Source organism: Gigantopelta aegis, chromosome 1 (genome assembly GCF_016097555.1).
Source record: "Gigantopelta aegis isolate Gae_Host chromosome 1, Gae_host_genome, whole genome shotgun sequence".
NCBI classification, from domain to species: Eukaryota; Metazoa; Mollusca; class Gastropoda; order Neomphalida; family Peltospiridae; genus Gigantopelta; species Gigantopelta aegis.
The window spans coordinates 17,343,164-17,363,163 of NC_054699.1; the positions used below are offsets into that span (position 1 = coordinate 17,343,164).

A 20,000-nucleotide genomic window follows, 5' to 3' on the forward strand; every position below is an offset into this window, starting at 1 on the left:
ATCCAAATGTGTTACAGGTTTATAGATTAACTAAACTTGGTGTGTATTTTCACTGAATTGTAACTTTATCCAAATGTGTTACAGGTTTGTAGATTAACTAAACTTGGTGTGTATTTTCACTGAATTGTAACTTTATCCAAATGTGTTACAGGTTTATAGATTAACTAAACTTGGTGTGTATTTTCACTGAATTGTAACTTTATCCAAATGTGTTACAGGTTTGTAGATTAACTAAACTTGGTGTGTATTTTCACTGAATTGTAACTTTATCCAAATGTGTTACAGGTTTATAGATTAACTAAACTTGGTGTGTATTTTCACGGGCTGAAACCAGGGTCTGTCCCTTTAATGGGATTCAAACTAAATAACTTTAAATAAATTAAAGAAAACTAAATTAATATTTTGCATTTCTTTTGATGTTCAATATATAAATATATATATATATATACAGTGAAACCTCTCAAAACCGGACCCTCTGTAAACTGGAATTCCCTCAAAACCGGACATTTTTAATTGTCCCTTTTTAAATTTCTGTGTATAAGAGAACCTCTCTAAACCGGATACCTCTTAAAACTTAGTCCTGAGGGTGTCTGCTTTAGAGGAGTTTTCACTGTATATATACAACATATTTTTAAATCATTCACAATATGTCAATTAATATATTAACTACTAGTAACTAACCTGAAATGTACTGTCCCACTATTCACAAACTAAACATTAAAATGAACTGTAATATTCCACATAAGGACCGTCTGTTGTTTCTTTTATGTTCATCAGGGTATGAACAAAACAAAATCATCTTCAACCTGTGTGAATCGGCAAAACCGTTGCCACGTAAGTTTGCAGATTTGTTTTTTATTATTCATACCCCGATGAACATAAAAAAAAAAGGAACAAACAATAGTTATAATTAAGTTTAAAATATATTTACTAATAATAACACTATAGTGGTATATGGGCATGTTAAAAATACTCACTCGCACTCAATAAGACGAAGTACAGGTACATATACTAATGTAAAGTGACATCACCAGATATGACGTTCCCAGACAATTTTATTTTTATCTTCATCAAGAAATGAACAAACTGGCATTGCTATGTCTGAACCAATGGGATGATGTTAAATTGCAATGAATGTAACAGAAATTTAATTATTGAAAAATTAATGAAAATTGTCAGTGAAATACTTTGGACACCGGGGACCTTAAAAATGTTTGCTTTCCTGCAACTCAACTCTTAAGCTAACTTTGTGGCTCAGTAATTATTTATACTTCAAATATGACATTAAAAAAAAAGAAGATTTTTTAAGTCATATTGATGAATACAATAAATGGCTATTTTGTAAAGATTGGCATAAGAAATAATTTTGACTGCTATTTATCCCAGGTACTTAAGATGAAAACCCCTCAACAAAATCGTTATCAATGCAAGCCTGGAATGACCTAAATACACTGAAGACACAACAAACTCTTCAAAAGGGTTCATTTGTGTTTACCCGTTATATTTAATTTTCTTTTAATCAAGGAACTGAATTTAAAAAAAATCAAAATACAAAATAAGTTGAAATATAATTCCCTGAAGTGATCTGTGCGTTTTCAATCCATTAGGTTGTTCCTATTTGCCACAAAATGTATTATATAAAGCATATGTATCTTCATAAATAATGAAAAAGTATTGCTATATTATCTATTATAGCGTAATGCATTAATTTCTTAACATTTTGCATATTATATGTCTTGGTATTGTAAATAAATATTTATTTACACTCGATGGCTCAAATAAAAATGTAATATAAGTAACAAAAAATCCACACAAAAAAAAAGGGAAACACAACAGTAAATCATTCCTGAAGTAACAAAAATCAAAAATCGATAATAAATGTAGTATAGTGAAACCTCATTAGTTCAGACCAGTGGTTATGCCAGAGTCCAGTTTTAATACTGGATTGCATGTGAAGAACTGGATAATAAATGTCTCCATTATGGGATTCAGGATTAAAATAAGGAAATATTTTGTTATTCACAAACTTTTCTTTATGTGGAAAGCATGTGTGATTGTGCCCATGTACTCTGGAAACTTCAGTCTGAGGGGTGTGAAATACTGTGGTTATCATTCAAACAAGCTGCACTTCTAACAAAAATAAACTAAGGTTACTGTTTTTTCTTTAATTTATAAACTGCCATTTAAATGAGTTTACTGAATCCAATCCTCAATAATTATAATAATAATATTTAAATATATATTTTAAAATCCCCCAAATAGAATCCACTCCTACTTTCCACTTAATACACTGGCTTTTTTTTTTTTTTTTTTGGAGGAGGGGTAGGAAGGGCAGGGTTATTAGGGTAGGGAGGTACCCACACTGTCAATGAGTGTCAATTCCTGTGTTTATAATTTTACATGTGTTGAGGGACAATAAACAAATATAAAATATGATAAGAATAAAGAGAGGTGTGATTGGGTGGGGGGAGATGTCATCCCCCCACCCCCATGGCTATGCTAGTCCTGTAATATGAAGTTTCCAGATTATAGGAATCCAAATAAGGAGGGTTCACTGTATATAGTTTGTATGGTGATAGGGAAAAAGAGGTGTGTGATGGAGGGGGATGTCCACATAGCCCCACCTGGCTATGGTTATGCTATAAGAGGTTTCCAGATTAATAAAAATCTGAATGAGGATGATTCACTGTATATAGTTTGTAAGGTGATAGGAAAAGAGGTGTGTGATGGAAGGGGGGGGGGGGGGGGGGGGCATGGCTCACATAGCCCCACCTGGCTATGGGTATGCTACAATATGAAGTTTCCACATTAAAGGGACATTCCTGAGTTTGTCTAATTTTAAAGATGTTTAAAATTAGAGCAAAGACTTTTTAACGATTGTAATTACATATCAAATATATTTTTCTGCATAAAATATTAGTGGCTGTATATTAAACGTGTTTCTGAACGTTCTGATATTTGTAGTAGGTCAAATTTCATTTTATTTCCTAAAATATAATTTTTTCGTATGTACAAAATTATTTAAGACAAAATCCAGTTTGAGCTTTTTACAACTATTAAGACGACCAGAAACACATTCAATATACAGATACTAATATTCTAAACGAGAAAATATATTTAATATGTAAGTTTAATCGTAGAAATATTTTATTAGTCGGAAATATCTTACAATGCAGCAAACTCAGGAATGTCCCTTTAATGAGTCTGAATAAGGTTTCACTGTATATAGGATGTAATCTCAAAACTAAACAAAAACATATACATGCATCTACTAAAACAATTTTTTTTTTTAAATACACAACGTATAAACAGAATGACACATGATGTGCCAAGTGCTTAACCAAACTTCATAATTAAAGCAAATAACAAATAAACATAAACAAAACAAAGGTTAACATTTTGTAATTTATTCAGATGATTAATATGATACAGCTACAATTTTTTATTTGCCGATTTATTATCCTCCAGGGCCCAGATTTTTTAAGCTATCTTAGTGCTACGATATCTTAACACTGTCGTAGGCTATGGCATGCATCATTGTGACATCATAGCTTACAACAGTTTATGATATCGTAGCGTTAAGATTGGTTCGAAAATCTCTAGCGTGAACTAATTAAACCAATTAAAATATTTATATCTTGGGAGATTTAAAAACAACTTAAATGTTACATGTACATGGCTGTTAACAAAAGTAAAATGTTGTGACTGAAATTTCAAGGTACAGGGCATTCAAAATGGTAATGTTTTATATGACAATTGTAGTCCACTTTAAACATGTATTTCTCCCATCCCACACCCTGTTATTTTTTTTATTGGACAAAAACATTAATTTGATGGGTCCTGCAGTGAACCTATATTAATGGAAATAGTCCTATTAGGCTGACATTTGTTGGGGTGTTCTTTCATAAGCTACGGGCATTTTTTTAAAGTTTGCATTATTACCCGATATTATTTATTTACGCTTGACCGCCAGCTAATGGACGGCAAATCAAATATTCAAATACATTTACATCGGGTGGCCCTTGTGTTATTGCAAATTCATTATGGGAGGGGGAGGGGGTCGTTAAAAATTGGGTTAAAAGCCAATGTCTGATACTGCAATAGGCTAATGTGGAATAGTCCTTTGTTGATCTTTGTGTCCATTTAACAATACGTAACGCAAAATCTTGCAGTTTTAATACCCCCCTCTCCTTGTAACGTGTTGTGACCGTGTCATATTTTACTTTGGGGTCTTTAGTAATATATATATGTTAACATAAAATGGCAATGACTGGTTGCATTTTACTTTATGAATTAACATTACGTTGCACAATAATCACCCCCACCCCCCAAGTACGTTTTGTCACACGTCTCATAATTCCCACTCTCCTCAGTGCATGTTGCGTAGTTCTCGAATGACCCATTATTCAATCGTAAATAATAAAGAAGTAACATACCGCTGGTTGGTAAATGTTATATTTGACCGGATCAACTTTATTAAGTTTCAATAATATCTATAATACGCAATCTAATAATCTCCCAGCAGAACTATTACATTGTAAGAGTGTTCAAACTCGCACGTGCTGTTCGTCACATGATGTGACAATGGATACGGCCATTACTTCAAAGGGAGTGAGTAGCACATTTAAATTAAAGTGTTTTTTTCACTTAATTTACAACTACTGTAGTAATGTTTAGTTTTTTTTAATTACAAAAACCATACCAAAAATGATTTAAAAAAAAAAAAAAAAAAAAAAAAATATTTGAGAAAATAAAGTACGAAACATATGTACACACCTTTTTACAAAATAAGATCGTCTGCTTAAAATAGCACAGCAAATGACAGTGCAGGGTGCACATTAAGTCAATACTTTACTTTCTACGTCCGTTCGAACTATGTAAATAGCGGATTGGACGTGTTGCGATAGATCCCAAATATGTGTTAACGCAAATGGATGAATTAAAACAAAAAAGTTGTAATCTTCTTCGAAAACTATTATATCAGACAATGTAGACATTATTACTAAAAACTACAACACAACAGACTATCAAAACAAGATGCACCTAATTTGCATATCCAGGTCAGACTTGTTCGTCACGTGTTCGTAATCAATCGGAAAACCAAAACGAAACTTTTTCTATGTCATTTTTTAAAAAATATTCTATTAGCTAAATTTGTAAAAAAATTATGAGTTCAAGTGTTCACGATGAGAGCAACTTTGGGAATCTTTATTGGGAAACCGATGGGTCGTAATTGGGGAAAAGGTTTGATATTGGATTGGGAATTTACGTTAGGGGAATGGGGCCGTTCACCAGTCCCTAAATGTATGATAGATTATACCCATCTGATGGGTACCTAAACCAAAAACGGCCTAAGTGATTCTCATTAAAATTTTAAAAATAAAATGACTGAAAAAATAATTTCCACAATTTCTCCGACGACGGAAATCCGTCTCACGACGGACAGTTAACAGCCATGCATGTATTTATGGTAGGCGGAGGATGAAAGTGTTTACTTTTTATATAGATATTATTACACGAGTGGCTGCTACATGTAAATACAGCTAAACTTATGTGTCACAGAGCAATCAATTTCAATTGTGCTTATTTCATTGGATGGTATATGGCTGTGTCATCACATAGGAGCAGCCAATCATATGTCTTTAAATAAAGAGCACATAATTATGTGTTATTGTCATGTGATATCATAAATATAATATATGATGTTCTCACCAATGGGTGTGTAAGAAAAATAATTAATCCTATAATTTCCAATTTGATTTTTATACCATTAAAACATTTACCCATAATCATACTACCATTTTTGAAAATGTATCCAGCCCGCTTTACCTATTGTCTGTGGTTTCAAGTGTAAATATAAAGTACTGTCAAAACCCTCCAAACAGGACCCTCAGTAAACTGGAATTCCTCCAAACCGGTCCCTTTTTAAATAGAACTACAGAAGATAACCCCTCTAAATTGGACACCCATTAAACCAAACTTTTTACTTGATCCTGTGGGTGTTCGGTTTAGATGGGTTTCACTGTGGTTTGGATTAACCAGCAATTAAGGATCCTAGAAGATATTCATTTATTCGCAAAAATGCTTATTAGTCAGGGCTTCTAGAATTTATATAAAATCCACTAGTCATGGGATCAGTGATTTAAAACATTTACTAGCCACGATTAAAAATTCACTGGCCCTAAATTACTTTAAAGTTAATACAATTTTACTAAATAATAGTAATAATCAGATATGTCACCTAAAGAGTGAGATAGAGCTTAAAAATACTAACATTGGGGGTTGGGTGCGGGCAGGATATTCATATTTACAAAATAGACTTAAAACTGCAACATTTGACCAAAAGAAATTCACTAATATTAGTTATTTACTAGCCCAACATTGAATATCACTAGCCATGTGAGTGGGGCTCCCATAATCTAGAAGCCATGTTATTAAGTATTTTTATTAGGTGAAGATATTATATATATTTAATATCTTGTCATCTTGACTGCTCACGTTACGTAAATTTGTATATCTCTTATTGATGAAATGTTTTTTTTATTGCTTTTTGAAAACCAAATGGATCCGGCACAAGTTTTCCAACTTACAAGACTTTCTCCATAAAACATACATAAATACATACATTAACACAACAATGATATATTTATTCAGTTTACTTCATCGTATGTCACCAAATGGTGACTTTGATCATAATAAAGTTTTGTTCTGTTGGTTAATTACTACTGTACTGGTGTGTTTAGCTGGAGTATTTATGAGACTTTCAGAAACCACCCATGGGTTGTTGCTACTTGATTTGACTGTTGACTCATGTACTGTTTGAATGCAAAACCATAAACAGTTGAAGGTCCTATAAATCATAGGATAATTACCACTGTACATAGGACAAATACCACTGTACTGGTGAGTAATTAGACTTTTAAAAAAGGTCCTATAAATCATAGGATAATTACCACTGTACTTAGGACAAATACCACTGTACTGGTGAGTAATTAGACTTTAAAAAAAGGTCCTATAAATCATAGGATAATATACATCACCAACATTTTGATCACAGGAAATAAGGGTTCGACAAATAAATGTACAAATGTAAATAATGTTAATATCAAAACAGTATCACAGGCTTCTATCTACATACATAATACAATGAACTAAACTCTAAACAGTATTGTACAGAAAACATACTCGGTACGGTTATGGTATATAAATGATCAAACACTGTGCACATGCCTGCACAATTTAAAGAACATACAGACATTTTTGACAAATTGAAAATAGATAAATTTGAAGACTTTGCTAAAGTATTGTGTATCGGCTTCAATATTTTATAAGCTTGGACACAAACCTCAGTGTCATCTCAGTGTCTCCCCTCTCCCTCCCTCCCTCTCCCTCCCCCTCCCCCTCTCTCTGTCTGTCTATCTCTCTGTGTCTATCTCTATCTCTGTCTCTGTGTCTCTATCTCTCTGTCTGTCTCTGTGTGTCTCTCTCTCTGTGTCTGTCTCTCTCTGTCTCTCTCTCTGTCTGTCTCTCTCTCTCTGTCTGTCTCTCTCTCTCTCTGTCTCTCTCTCTCTGTCAGAGAGAGAGAGAGACAGTCTCTCTCTCTGTCTCTCTATCTCTGTCTCTCTCTCTGTCTCTCTCTGTCTGTCTGTCTGTCTCTGTCTCTCTGTCTGTCTGTGTCTCTGTCTCTCTCTCTCTGTGTCTCTGTGCGTGCCTGCCTGCCTGCCTGCCTCTCTCTCTCTCTCCCTCTCTCTCTGTCTCTCTGTCTGTGTCTCTCTGTCTGTGTCTCTCTCTCTCTCTGTCTCTCTCTCTCTGTCTCTCTCTCTGTCTCTCTCTCTGTCTCTCTCTCTGTCTGTCTCTCTCTCTGTCTCTCTCTCTGTCTCTGTCTCTCTCTCTGTCTCTCTCTCTCTGTCTCTCTCTCTGTCTGTCTCTCTCTCTGTCTCTGTCTCTGTCTCTCTCTCTTATAATACCTATGAAGTGTAGACTCGGTCTCTAATAATGGTTTGAGACTGTAACATCATGACCATGTGTAAGACATTATTAAAAATGTGAGTCTATACTCTAACTTTGTATTTGAAATTCTCTTGTGGTGCCGGGAATGTGTTCCTAAACATTTCAAAGAGGCGAGAACATGTTCTTGTTCTCAAATCCCATAGTTTCGAAAACACTGTAAAGCTTTATAAGTATGGAACCCATACTTATATAACTTTTACAGCCTAGACTCAAGCCTTTAATAGAGTCTGAGACTTTTAATGTCATTGCATGTGTGTGACGTCATTAAACGATTTGAGTCTAAACTCTAAATGTCTTATAAGTACAGGGCCAGGCCTTAGCCCTATATAGCTTTTAGAGTCTAGAATCAAGACTTCATCTGACATTTTAATATCACTGTATGTGTGTGACGTCATTAAAAGATTTGAGTCTGGCCCTGGTCTCTGTTACTAAATCTGACCCAAAACCCTGACACTTGATGACCATGTGAACTGTTTTTATTAACAGCAAACTATACCAATATAGTTTCGACTAGTTCAATGAAAGGTGATCCTAGCGCTAAGATCGCCTCAAGTGCATAAGGTAGCGATATATTTAAGGTGATCTTAGCACTAAGATTGCTTCATAAAACAGGGCCCTGGACATGGGGATAATGCTGCCTTTACTAAGGGAGACTCCACCTCAATGGCGGAGTTGACAAAAAAACCCCGAAGTCAATCAAGACTGTTGCTAGGGTTGTCCCATATCTGACCATAGGGTTAGAGAGGATCAGGTCAGGTCAGGTCAAGTAATAGGGATTAAGTGCACATTCAGAGAAAGCTGTTGTAACGCATGCCTGTCATGGGCACAGGTGTCAACTTATGTCAGCTCCTCCGTCCAGGACAGGAAAGGGTATGGGGTAGGTGAGAGGAGGGACCACCTGTGCTGGCACGTGCAAGAGAGCACCAGCAGTCCGACCAGGTTGGTAGTTGGGTGGTGGAGGGATGGAGCAGGACACTGTGTGTTTATATACCACTTACCCACCATTCCAAGTTTTATTTATTTCATCTATTCATGAAAATTAGACAACCCATTAGACAAAGCAATTGCTATGGCACCTTCCACCCTATTAGCATTGCCATTCAAAATGATATTTATTTTTTGCTGCCACGATATATTTCTGTATAACAACATCACAACTGGTGACTAACACTGGCTTAAATTTAAGATACTCATCTGAAATAAAGGTTCATCATAATAAACAACAGGTTTAAAAAAAATCCAATATCCAAATACAAAGCTGTCTTGTCAGCTATTTTCATACAGAGCACCAAAAACAATATTTGCAATAGCTATTCCAGAAATATCGTAGGAGACGGGGGTGGGGGGTGGCATCAAAACTAACAAAACATTAGCTATCGAGCATTCAATTTGGGAATTTTGTTTTAGAATTCCACTGTAATTGTAAATATTCTGGGCCAAATTTACAAATCCTGTTTTAGCCTAACACGCGTGTAAAACTATATACATTTACAGTGCTTAAACACTTGCGTTTATGAAAAAACAGGCTTCGTAAACTCAGCCCGATGTTATACTCCATCCCATCAAATAAATAACGTGTAGTCAATTCCACAGCATGAAAAGTGGCATTCCCCGTGGGACGGACTATCAATATTTTTGGATTGTATCTCATAATCTTATGATCCAAACCAAAATCTGGGTTTCAAAACAAATTTGTAGCCTGGCTGTGATGAGCACGATAGAATACTTGTAATATAATTACCTTGTAAGCAGCTGGTACTGAATAAAACACCCATCTTAAACATGACAACCAGTATCCCCACCCCATTCATCCCTACATTATCTGGAACAGCATTATTGACATTTCTGAGTCTTACATGAAAAGAAAACCCAGCAGAGTCTCTTTATCCAGCTGCCATTGTATTAAATAAAAAATTTAAAAACCTTATATTACTGGTTTCCCGTCACGGTTGACAAGTGTGGTAATGTTATTTGGAGATAATTAAGATGTTCACAACTTCTGAGGGTAGTTTCGCACAACCTTAATAGCACCGGTAAAATCCGCCGATATAATTATCTCCCCTAAGCCACTCTCCAGATCGCAACTGGCTATTGATGCAGCACAAGGGTCAAGTTTTTTCACAGGAGGACAAAAGAGACTTGGATTTGGAGCGAAGATGGCTACAGTAGCAACAGCATTGTGAACTGAAAATAAATAATACACATAATACAAATATATGTATTTTGCTTTAGATAAAATATAAAATGATTATATTAAACATATATATATATAGCTTCTAAAAACAAGAGAGAGGGAGGTGAGAGAGAGAGAGAGAGAGAGAGAGAGAGAGAGAGAGAGGGAGGGAAGGGGAGAGACACAAAGAGATATACAGAGACACACACACAGAGAGGGAGAGGGAGGGACGGAGGGGGGAGGGAGGGAGGGGAGAGATGAGAGATGGAGAGAGACAGAGAAAGAAATAGAGAGAAAGAGAGAGACACAGACAGAGAGAAAGAGACACAGACAGACAGAGAGAGAGAGAGAGAGAATGAGAGAGAGAATGAGGGAGGAAGGGAGGGAGACAGAGAGAGACTAAAAGAGAAACTGAGAAAGATAGAGGGGAAAACCCACTGCTGTCACATCGGGTACTTCTACTAATAATGCAGCAAGGGATCAATCCTGTGACCCATCACTCCACACTATCGACTGAACTACATCCCTCCTTCCCCCCCCCCCCCCCATCTGAGAAAAGCCAGAAATGGGGAATACAAAGGAAAGGGACCAATAGGAGGTGAGAAAAAAGGATGATGTTAAAATTAGATCAGACACCTTTGATGGCTTCCCAGTAGTCATTTCTGTCCCTACGCGTGGCTGACAACTTGTAGTCGTGCCGTGTTTTCCAGATGTAGATGAAGTGGTCCTCCGATCCACACACAATGTACTTTCCAGTGGGGCTGTTCAAATAGAAAAACTGCAGATTAAAAATGTATTCAAAAATAATAATTGTCATTTATTTATTTATTATTATTATTTTAACTTTTTGTGTTGAGTGCACAGTTAAATAAAACTTTTCCATCTCTCCTTTCCTTATTTTATTTTTAAAATATGTTTGACATGTTGCAAAGATTGTATACTACACAGTGGACCCGTCTCAAATGGCATGATCTGTGTAATCTGGATTTCTCTGTAAACCGGCACAATCTCTATTGTCCTGTGACACATTAACTTGAGTGCCGTCCATCTAATCCAACATTCTGTATATACTGGGTATTTTGTTAGTTTACACACACACTACCCACCCTCTTGAATCCACTGTAGTTTACACACACACACCACCCCACCCTCTTGAATCCACTGTAGTTTACACACACACCACCCCACCCTCTTGAATCCACTGTAGTTTACACACACACCACCCCACCCTCTTGAATCCACTGTAGTTTAAACACACACCTCCCCACCCTCTTGAATCCACTGTAGTTTACTTATTAGGATCCTAAAGGAAACCAGCCAGCAACAGCCAGGAATCTTTACCATGCACTCTCCCATACATAGACAGGACAGCGCATAGCATGACCTTTGATATACCAGTCGTCGGGTTAGGAGGCGAAATGTTTTTTTTTTAAATAGTCCATCGAGAAAGATCAATTCTCTGACACAAATACCTCAGGCTAGTACTTTACTGACTGGGTTTACTGACTGGGCTAGTACTTTACTGACTGGGCTAGTACTTTACTGACTGGGCTAGATCCCACCCATGGAGAAATATCAATTCTCTAACACAAATACCTCAGGCTAGTACTTTACTGACTGGGCTAGTACTTTACAGACTGGGCTAGTACGTTACTGACTGGGCTAGTACTTTATCGACTGGACTAGTACTTTACCGACTGGGCTAGTACTTTACTGACTGGGCTAGTACGTTACTGACTGGGCTAGATCCCACCCATGGAGAAATATCAATTCTCTGACACAAATACCTCAGGCTAGTATTTTACTGACGGGGCTAGTACTTTACTGACTGGGCTAGATCCCACCCATGGAGAAATATCAATTCTCTGACACAAATACCTCAGGCTAGTATTTTACTGACGGGGCTAGTACTTTACTGACTGGGCTAGATCCCACCCATGGAGAAATATCAATTCTCTGACACAAACACCTCAGGCTAGTATTTTACTGACGGGGCTAGTACGTTACTGACTGGGCTAGATCCCACCCATGGAGAAATATCAATTCTCTGACACAAATACCTCAGGCTAGTATTTTACTGATGGGGCTAGTACTTTACTGACTGGGCTAGATCCCACCCATGGAGAAATATCAATTCTCTGACACAAATACCTCAGGCTAGTATTTTACTGACTGGGCTAGTATTTTACTGACTGGGCTAGATCCCACCCATGGAGAAATATCAATTCTCTGACACAAATACCTCAGGCTAGTATTTTACTGACTGGGCTAGTACTTTACTGACTGGGCTAGTACGTTACTGACTGGGCTAGATCCCACCCATGGAGAAATATCAATTCTCTGACACAAATACCTCAGGCTAGTATTTTACTGACTGGGCTAGTACTTTACTGACTGGGCTAGTACGTTACTGACTGGGCTAGATCCCACCCATGGAGAAATATCAATTCTCTGACACAAATACCTCAGGCTAGTATTTTACTGACTGGGCTAGTACGTTACTGACTGGGCTAGTATTTTACCGACTGGGCTAGTACTTTACCGACTAGGCTAGTACTTTACTGACTGAGCTAGATTCCACACGTACATGTTTCTACAATAAAGAACGTTAGTCACTATGCAGCGAATATTTTGTTCAGTATTGCGTCATGAACATAGGACTAGCACTGGATGAGCAAAACATTTCGCCAAATCATCTAAAAAAATAAAAAAAGCAGCAAAACCTGTTATTTAAAAATAAAAAAAACACCCAACATTTTTTGGCCAAATTGAAATAAAATTTCACCAATTGTTCCTAAAATTTGCAATTGGCAAATTTGGCGAGTGGCAGAGCTAGCTTAAACTTGAACCAAACGTTCCCTGCTGCTGATGAGTAACAAAACCAACCTGAGACTAGCTTTAATCTGACTGCTTGTGTTGGTTCCTCCCTTGTACTTGACGGACAGAGTGAGGTCACGCAGGTCGTACAAGCGAATTCTCGAGTCGTTAGACGTCACAAGCATCTGAACAGAATAAAACATTTATAAGCAGACTTTAGTTATTTTGAAAGCTGTGAGTTCGGCATTATCCCTGCACACCCAGCAGTTCAATCTGAGGGTTTGTTTGTTTTGTTTAACAACACCACTAGAGCAGATTGATGTATTAATCATTGGTTATTGGATGTCAAACATTTGGTAATTTTTACATAGTCTTAAAAAGGAAACCTGCTACATTTTTTCATTACTAGCAAGGGATCTTTTATATGCATAATCCCACAGACAGGATAGAAAATACCACAGCTGGAGCGAGAAATAGCCCAATGAGCCCACCAACGGGGATCGATACTAGAGAGAGCGCTTTACCACTGCGCTATATCCCACCCCCAAATGCCATAACTGCAATGAAACTGCTGTCAGAGGCGTTACCGAGTGTAAAATCATCCCTCTCAAAAAATGCTGTAGTGTGGGGAAAAATAGCATTTCTTAAAATTTTGAGGTGAAAAATTTATTAATTGACAATTCTACCTATAAAACGTTCTTTTTACTGTCAGTAATTACATTATTACTGTAACAATAAATTTACTCAATTAAATTTTAAAACATCATTGATTCAATTTTCATATATTTACCTTGCTGTCAGACACCGGTTCAATTCCCGTTATTTTCTGACCTTTGGCGTTCCGGCCCCGTGTTGACCGCACATGGATCTGAGTGAAATACTTCAGTTGCTGGGAAAAACAACAACAATACACAAATAAAATACACAGATTGACTATAATGTAAATCAATCGGGTGAACATCCTACCACTGAGCCACATCCTACATTCAATATTCAAAGGAATTAAATATCTCACCTACCATAAACAGATTCGGTGAATTAAAAAAAATTGTTTTGTTTAACGACACCTCTAGAGCACATTGATTTATTAATCATCAGCTATTGGAAGAAGTTTTGTTTTGTTTAACAACACCACTAGAGCACACTGATTTATTAATCATCAGCTATTGGACATCAAACATTTGTTAATTTTGACATAGTAGTCTTAGAGAGGAAACCAGCTACATTAGTTTCCATTAGTAGCAACTGATCTTTTATATGCACCATCCCACAGACAGGATAGCACATACCACAGCCTTTGATATACCAGTCATAGTGTACTGGCTGGAACAAGAAATAGTTCAGTGGTCCCACCGACGGGGATCAATCCTAGATCGACCGTACATCAGGCGAGCGCTTTTTAGAAAAGAAACACGCTACATTTTTCCATTAGTAGAAAGGGATCTTTTATACGCACCATCCCACAGACAAGATGACACATACCATAGCCTTTATATACCAGTCAGTGTGCACTGGTCGGAACAAGAAATAACCATCAATGCCTGACCGACCACCGAGCTACATCCCGCCCCCTGACAACAGAAAAACCATGTACATACCTCGGTGGTGTAGAATATACACCTCCCGTCGTAAGTGCCGACCACCGCGTACTTCCCGTTACTGACGAAGTTGGCCGTCGTGATCAAACTTCCTGTCTGGCCCACCTCGTTCCACAGGGTGACCTTCTTGTCGGGGATATTCCACAGTCTCAGTTTCCCGTCCAGAGACCCACTCAGGAAGTAACGGTCATCCTGTTCAAGGAAAAGGAAATGTTTTATTTAATGACGCACTCAACACATTTTATTTACGGTTATATGGCATCAGACATATGGTTAAGGACCACACAGATATAGAAAGAAGAAACCTGCATTCGCCACTTCATGGGCTACACTTTTCGATTAGCAGCAAGAGATCTTGTATATGCACCATCCCATAGACAGGATAGTACATACCACGGCCTTTGTTACACCAGTTGTGGAGCACTGGCTGGAACAAGAAATAGCCCAATGGGTCCACCGACGGGGATCAATCCTAGACCGACCACATATTAAGCGAATGCTTTACCGCTGGGCTACGTCCCAACCCTTTCATCCTGTTCAAGTAGAACTATCTAAATATTCATTTCATAGTTTTCAGAAAGGCCAATGGATCAAAGATCAATAACATAGGTAAAAGAAGCCCCCAAAACTCCCACAAAGATTTTTAAAAACAACCCCAAAACCCAACCCATCTCCACAGTTGGAAGTTACCACTTACTATTTGATGTTCAGTTATGGGTGTTTATAAAAAATTATATTAATATTGATAATTTTCAGTAAGGCCAGTAGGTGAAACGTCAGAAAAGGAGTATTCATTTTAATTTTAACTAACGCAACAAGTCTTTTCATTTTAGAATGAGTACAGTGCACAACACAACAATAAAAACAACCATCAACCCATAGTGTTTTTTTTTTTTTAAAGTAATCACCCAGCACCTCCTAGGATTATTATAATAATTGTAAATTCATCTAATTACTTTAACACTTTGCTGTGGTCACACAATTCACCATTCAGTCAGTGAAAAAGGCTGGAAACCTAGTTGCCAACCTATGTCTACCGTAGTTAATTTTATTGGTGGTGTGTGCACTGTAGTCAGCATTAAAAAAAAAAAAAAATGTTTAACGACACCACTAGAGCACAATGATTAATTAATCATCGGTTATTGGATGTCAAACATTTAGTAATTTTGACAAAAAGTCATCCGAGGAAACTCGCTATATTTCTCCTAATGCAGTAAGGTATCTTTTGTATGTACTTTTCCACAGACAGGAAAGCACATACCACGGTCTTTGACCAGTTGTAGTTAGCATTAAACTTAAAAAATACACTGTGAAAACACCATACTTCACCTTAGGATGGAAGACAATGGTTGTAACAAAGTCTATGTGCTGGAATGTGCAGAGACACTCTCTCCGAGACATGTGCCACAAGCGAACGGTTTTGTCCATCGACGAACTCAGAATGAAATAATTCTAAAATAATAATAATTTTAAAATTGAAAACATAACAGAATTTCAACATGATGCTTAAAATGTGTTCCAACATGGGTTTTTTTTATGTTTAAATATAATCATGGTATTTAAACAGCTCAATTTAGGACCAACTGCATTTCTGAGATTACAATACTTGTTTAACCATAGGTAGAATTGTGGGACTGTTTCTAGTTAAAAGCTAAAATCATGGCCCGTTTTCTTTACAGATGATAGATATTTACGAAGCAAAGGTCATACTTTTTGTCTTGTTATCTCTCTCACAGAAATATCAAAATTGTACTGCACAAAATATCACACTAAATATCACATTAGCACAAACACATGAATTTAAACTTCCAAGTGTGTTTTCGTATCATGATATTCAAGTCTAAAGTTCTATAATAGAACTGTTTATTGAACATTTAAGAGAAATAAGCTGAATTTACCTTTGACCAGGAAACATCCAAAAGGTCAGCCGCGTGACCTCGGTAACAACAGAATGGCGTCTTCTTGAACGGGGCACTTTCATCCTCGTCTTCTTCTTCAGGGTTTTCCTGACAAAATAACATATTTCGGAATACAGACATCACTGTATGCAAATCAGACTCAAAACAGAATAACTGTAAATGTATATTTCTTTGTGGGCCGCATTTACAAAACCTGTTTATGTCATACACATGCCTGTGTAACTACATACATTTACAATGCTTAAACACCTGTGTTTAAGAAATACAGACTCTTTAACTTCGGCCCATGGTCTTTTTAAAAGCACTGGTGTCCAAAAAAATGGTAAAACTAAAATATATATTGTGGTTTAGAAACAGTAATAAAATAATATTCTGTGCCTCAAAAACTGCAAAAAAAATTAAATTTTATTATAATGTCAATCAAAAGTAATATACAAATACACTGTGACCAGATTTGTGCCTACTAGAGAACATTTTCAGTCCGAGACAAAAAGTCTCTGGGCCGAATTTACGACTCCTGTTTTCTTAGACACAGGTGTTTAAGCATAGTAAATGTACATAGATACACACATGTAAGTTGAAAACAGACTTTGTAAATTCGGCCTTCTATGTTTGTGATTTTTTTATATTTTGAAAAGTATAATGTTGTTTACAGATAATACATGACATTGAAAGAAAGAAATGTTTTTATTTAACGACGTGCTCAACACATTTTATTTACAATTATATGGCATTGGACATATGCTTAAGGACCACACAGATATTGAAAGAGGAAACCCGCTGTTGCCACTTCATAGGCTACTCTTTTCCATTAGCAGCAAGGGATCTTTTATATGCAATATTCCACAGACAGGATAGTACATACCACGGCCTTTGTTACACCAGTTGTGGAGCACTGGCTGAAACGTGCAATAGCCCAATGGACTCACCAACGGGGATGGATCCTAGACCAATCGCACATTGGGTGAGCACTTTACCACTGGGTTACGTCCTACCCCTGGCAGAAATGAGAGCACACTAGAGCACATTTATTTATTAATCATTGGCTATTGAATGTCTTAGAGAGGAAACCCACTTAATTTTTCCATTAGCAGCAAGGGATCTTTTATATGCACTGTCCCACAAAGAGGATAGCACATACCATGGCTTTAATATTCCAGTCATGGTGCACTGGCTGCAACAAAAAATACCTCAATGGGCACACCAACAGGGATTGATCCTAGACTGACCGCACATCAGGTATGCAGTTTTACCACTTGGCCATGTCCTGCCCACTATTAAAGCTGGGCAGTAATTTGGAGAGGTGAGCAGCTGTTCTTAGTGTGGACACAACCTTGGAGACCTTTAAAACTGGATGAAAAAGAACTCACTGAAGAAGACGCCGTTTCTGTCGTCACAGTGGTCAGATCTTCCACCGAGGTAGCCGGGGACAAAGACACTGAAACAGGAAAAATACAATTCAGTTAGACAAAAGAAAGGGAACAAATTCTGTTTTGTTTAACGACACCACTAGAGCACAGGACAGAAGTGACATACCACAACCTTTGGTATACCAGTCATGATGCACTGGCTGGAATGAGAAATAGCTCCATGGGCCACCGACAGGGATTGATCCTACGTCCGACTGCGCATCAGGCAAGCTTTTTACCACTAGGCTACATCTGGCCCCACAAAGGAATGGAAAGGAATGTTTCTGAAACAGGACAGCATATACCATGGCATTTAATATACCAGTTGTGGGCATCTGGTTGGAACAGGAATAAAACCTAATCAGAGAACGGATCCACCGAGGGTAGGCAAGTAGGTAGGCAGATACCTGTGGGTAGCTAACTAACTATGTAGGTAGGTAGATAGGTAGATATAGGTAGGTAGGTAGGTTGGAAGGAAGGAAGATAAAATAACTAATAAATTTACACACAAATGTAGTAGTGTTGGTATAAAGTGCCCCTGCTGGCAGTAGCTAGTGGGAATTTCCCTATTCGCTACATGAACTTTAATTACTACATTTATTTTGCCATTTACTTTGACCAACTTTCCGTGAAGTTTACAAGAGATGTAGTTCACTATTTATCACAATGTTACCAGGACATTATGTACGTGTATGCCCAGATGCAATTATTATTATTTAATAACTGTCCCCTCCACTTGCTGATGTCATCATATACTTCAAGTGTGTAGAGCAGAATTAGATGAGTACCAACCTCTAATGTCACATTTACATCAGATTTTACTTGCGTCCAAATAGATGCAATAATATAATAATATTGATTAAAAAAGAAAGAAATGTTTTATATGACGACTTACTCAACATATTTTATTTACGGTTATATGGTGTCAGGCATATGATTAAGGACCACACAGATATTGAAAGAAAAAGAAAGAAATGTTAAGGACCACACAGATTTTGAGAGGAAACCCGCTGTCGCCACTACATGGGCTACTCTTCCGATTAGCAGCAAAGGATCTTTTATTTGCGCTTCCCACAGGCAGGATAGCACAAACCGTGGCCTTTGTTGAACAAGTTATGGACACACACACACAGATATTAAGAGAGGAAGCCCGCTGTCGCCACGTCATGGGCTACTCTTTTTCGATTAGCAGCAAGGGATCTTTTATATGCACCATTCCACAGAGGATAACACATACCACGGCCTTTGATATACCAGTAGTGGTGTACTGACTGGAGTGAGAAACAATGAGTCCACTGACGGGGATCGATCCCAGATCCCAGACCAACTCCAAATAGATGATGCAATAATATAATAATAATGATTAAATGTATACAGTGCTTTGAAAAAATTGTGCTATTTGAAGCAAAACACTTAAAATTTACCCCCCCCCCCCCCCCCAAATATTAGAACTACTAAATGCTACAGCCTATGGAAATTCACAAAGTAAAACATTAAAGTGCAGAGTGTTTAAACCAATGTATAAATGTATTAAAAAAACACACACACAAAAATGTTTGGAAAGTAATAATATTCCAATCACAAAATTGTGAGTGATATTATTTTTTAATTAAATTACTCTGTCAGGTAAAAAAAAATTAAAAAATTTAACAAATAAAGAAAACTTGTTCATTTTCTCTTTATTTGAATTCTTAGTCTGACCTGTGTCCTATAGCATTTTCCCCTATCTAAGTGAACTGAAAATATTACTAAATATAATAACTGAGATGACCTTTTAACTTTTTGTTTACCAGGGGCAGAATATATTTTCAGTGATAGAATACTCGGTGGTAATTACACTACATTTTATTTAGCTTTAAATTTTAAATTATGTTATCCAGTGTTCGAGATTAATGGTATCCCGATATCCTGGGGATACCAGAATTGAATTTTGGATACCAAACTTCAATAACCCAGTATCCCACTGGGATACCATGTAATGTTGTTGTTTTTTGTTTTTTTAAATCCTGCATTTTTATTTTGCACTGAAACAATGAAAGTCGTCATTTACTGGTGAAGTTAAGTAACAGTGTCG

General features: G+C 36.9%; 1 protein-coding gene across 1 annotated transcript in view; it reads right to left on the reverse strand.

The window, feature by feature from the left end:
- Positions 1–7,867: 7,867 nt before the first annotated feature.
- Positions 7,868–20,000, reverse strand: part of LOC121371398 (WD repeat-containing protein 44-like) — a 41,072-nt gene continuing 28,939 nt past the window's right edge. The window contains exons 14-21 of the mRNA XM_041497270.1: positions 17,888–17,955; positions 16,497–16,604; positions 15,928–16,050; positions 14,599–14,790; positions 13,791–13,889; positions 13,070–13,185; positions 10,820–10,944; positions 7,868–10,194 (exon numbers count right to left, since the gene is read on the reverse strand). Of these exons, the coding sequence (XP_041353204.1) occupies positions 10,001–10,194; positions 10,820–10,944; positions 13,070–13,185; positions 13,791–13,889; positions 14,599–14,790; positions 15,928–16,050; positions 16,497–16,604; positions 17,888–17,955 (1,025 nt within the window). The 3' untranslated portion in view covers positions 7,868–10,000. The remainder of the gene's footprint in view (positions 10,195–10,819; positions 10,945–13,069; positions 13,186–13,790; positions 13,890–14,598; positions 14,791–15,927; positions 16,051–16,496; positions 16,605–17,887; positions 17,956–20,000) is intronic.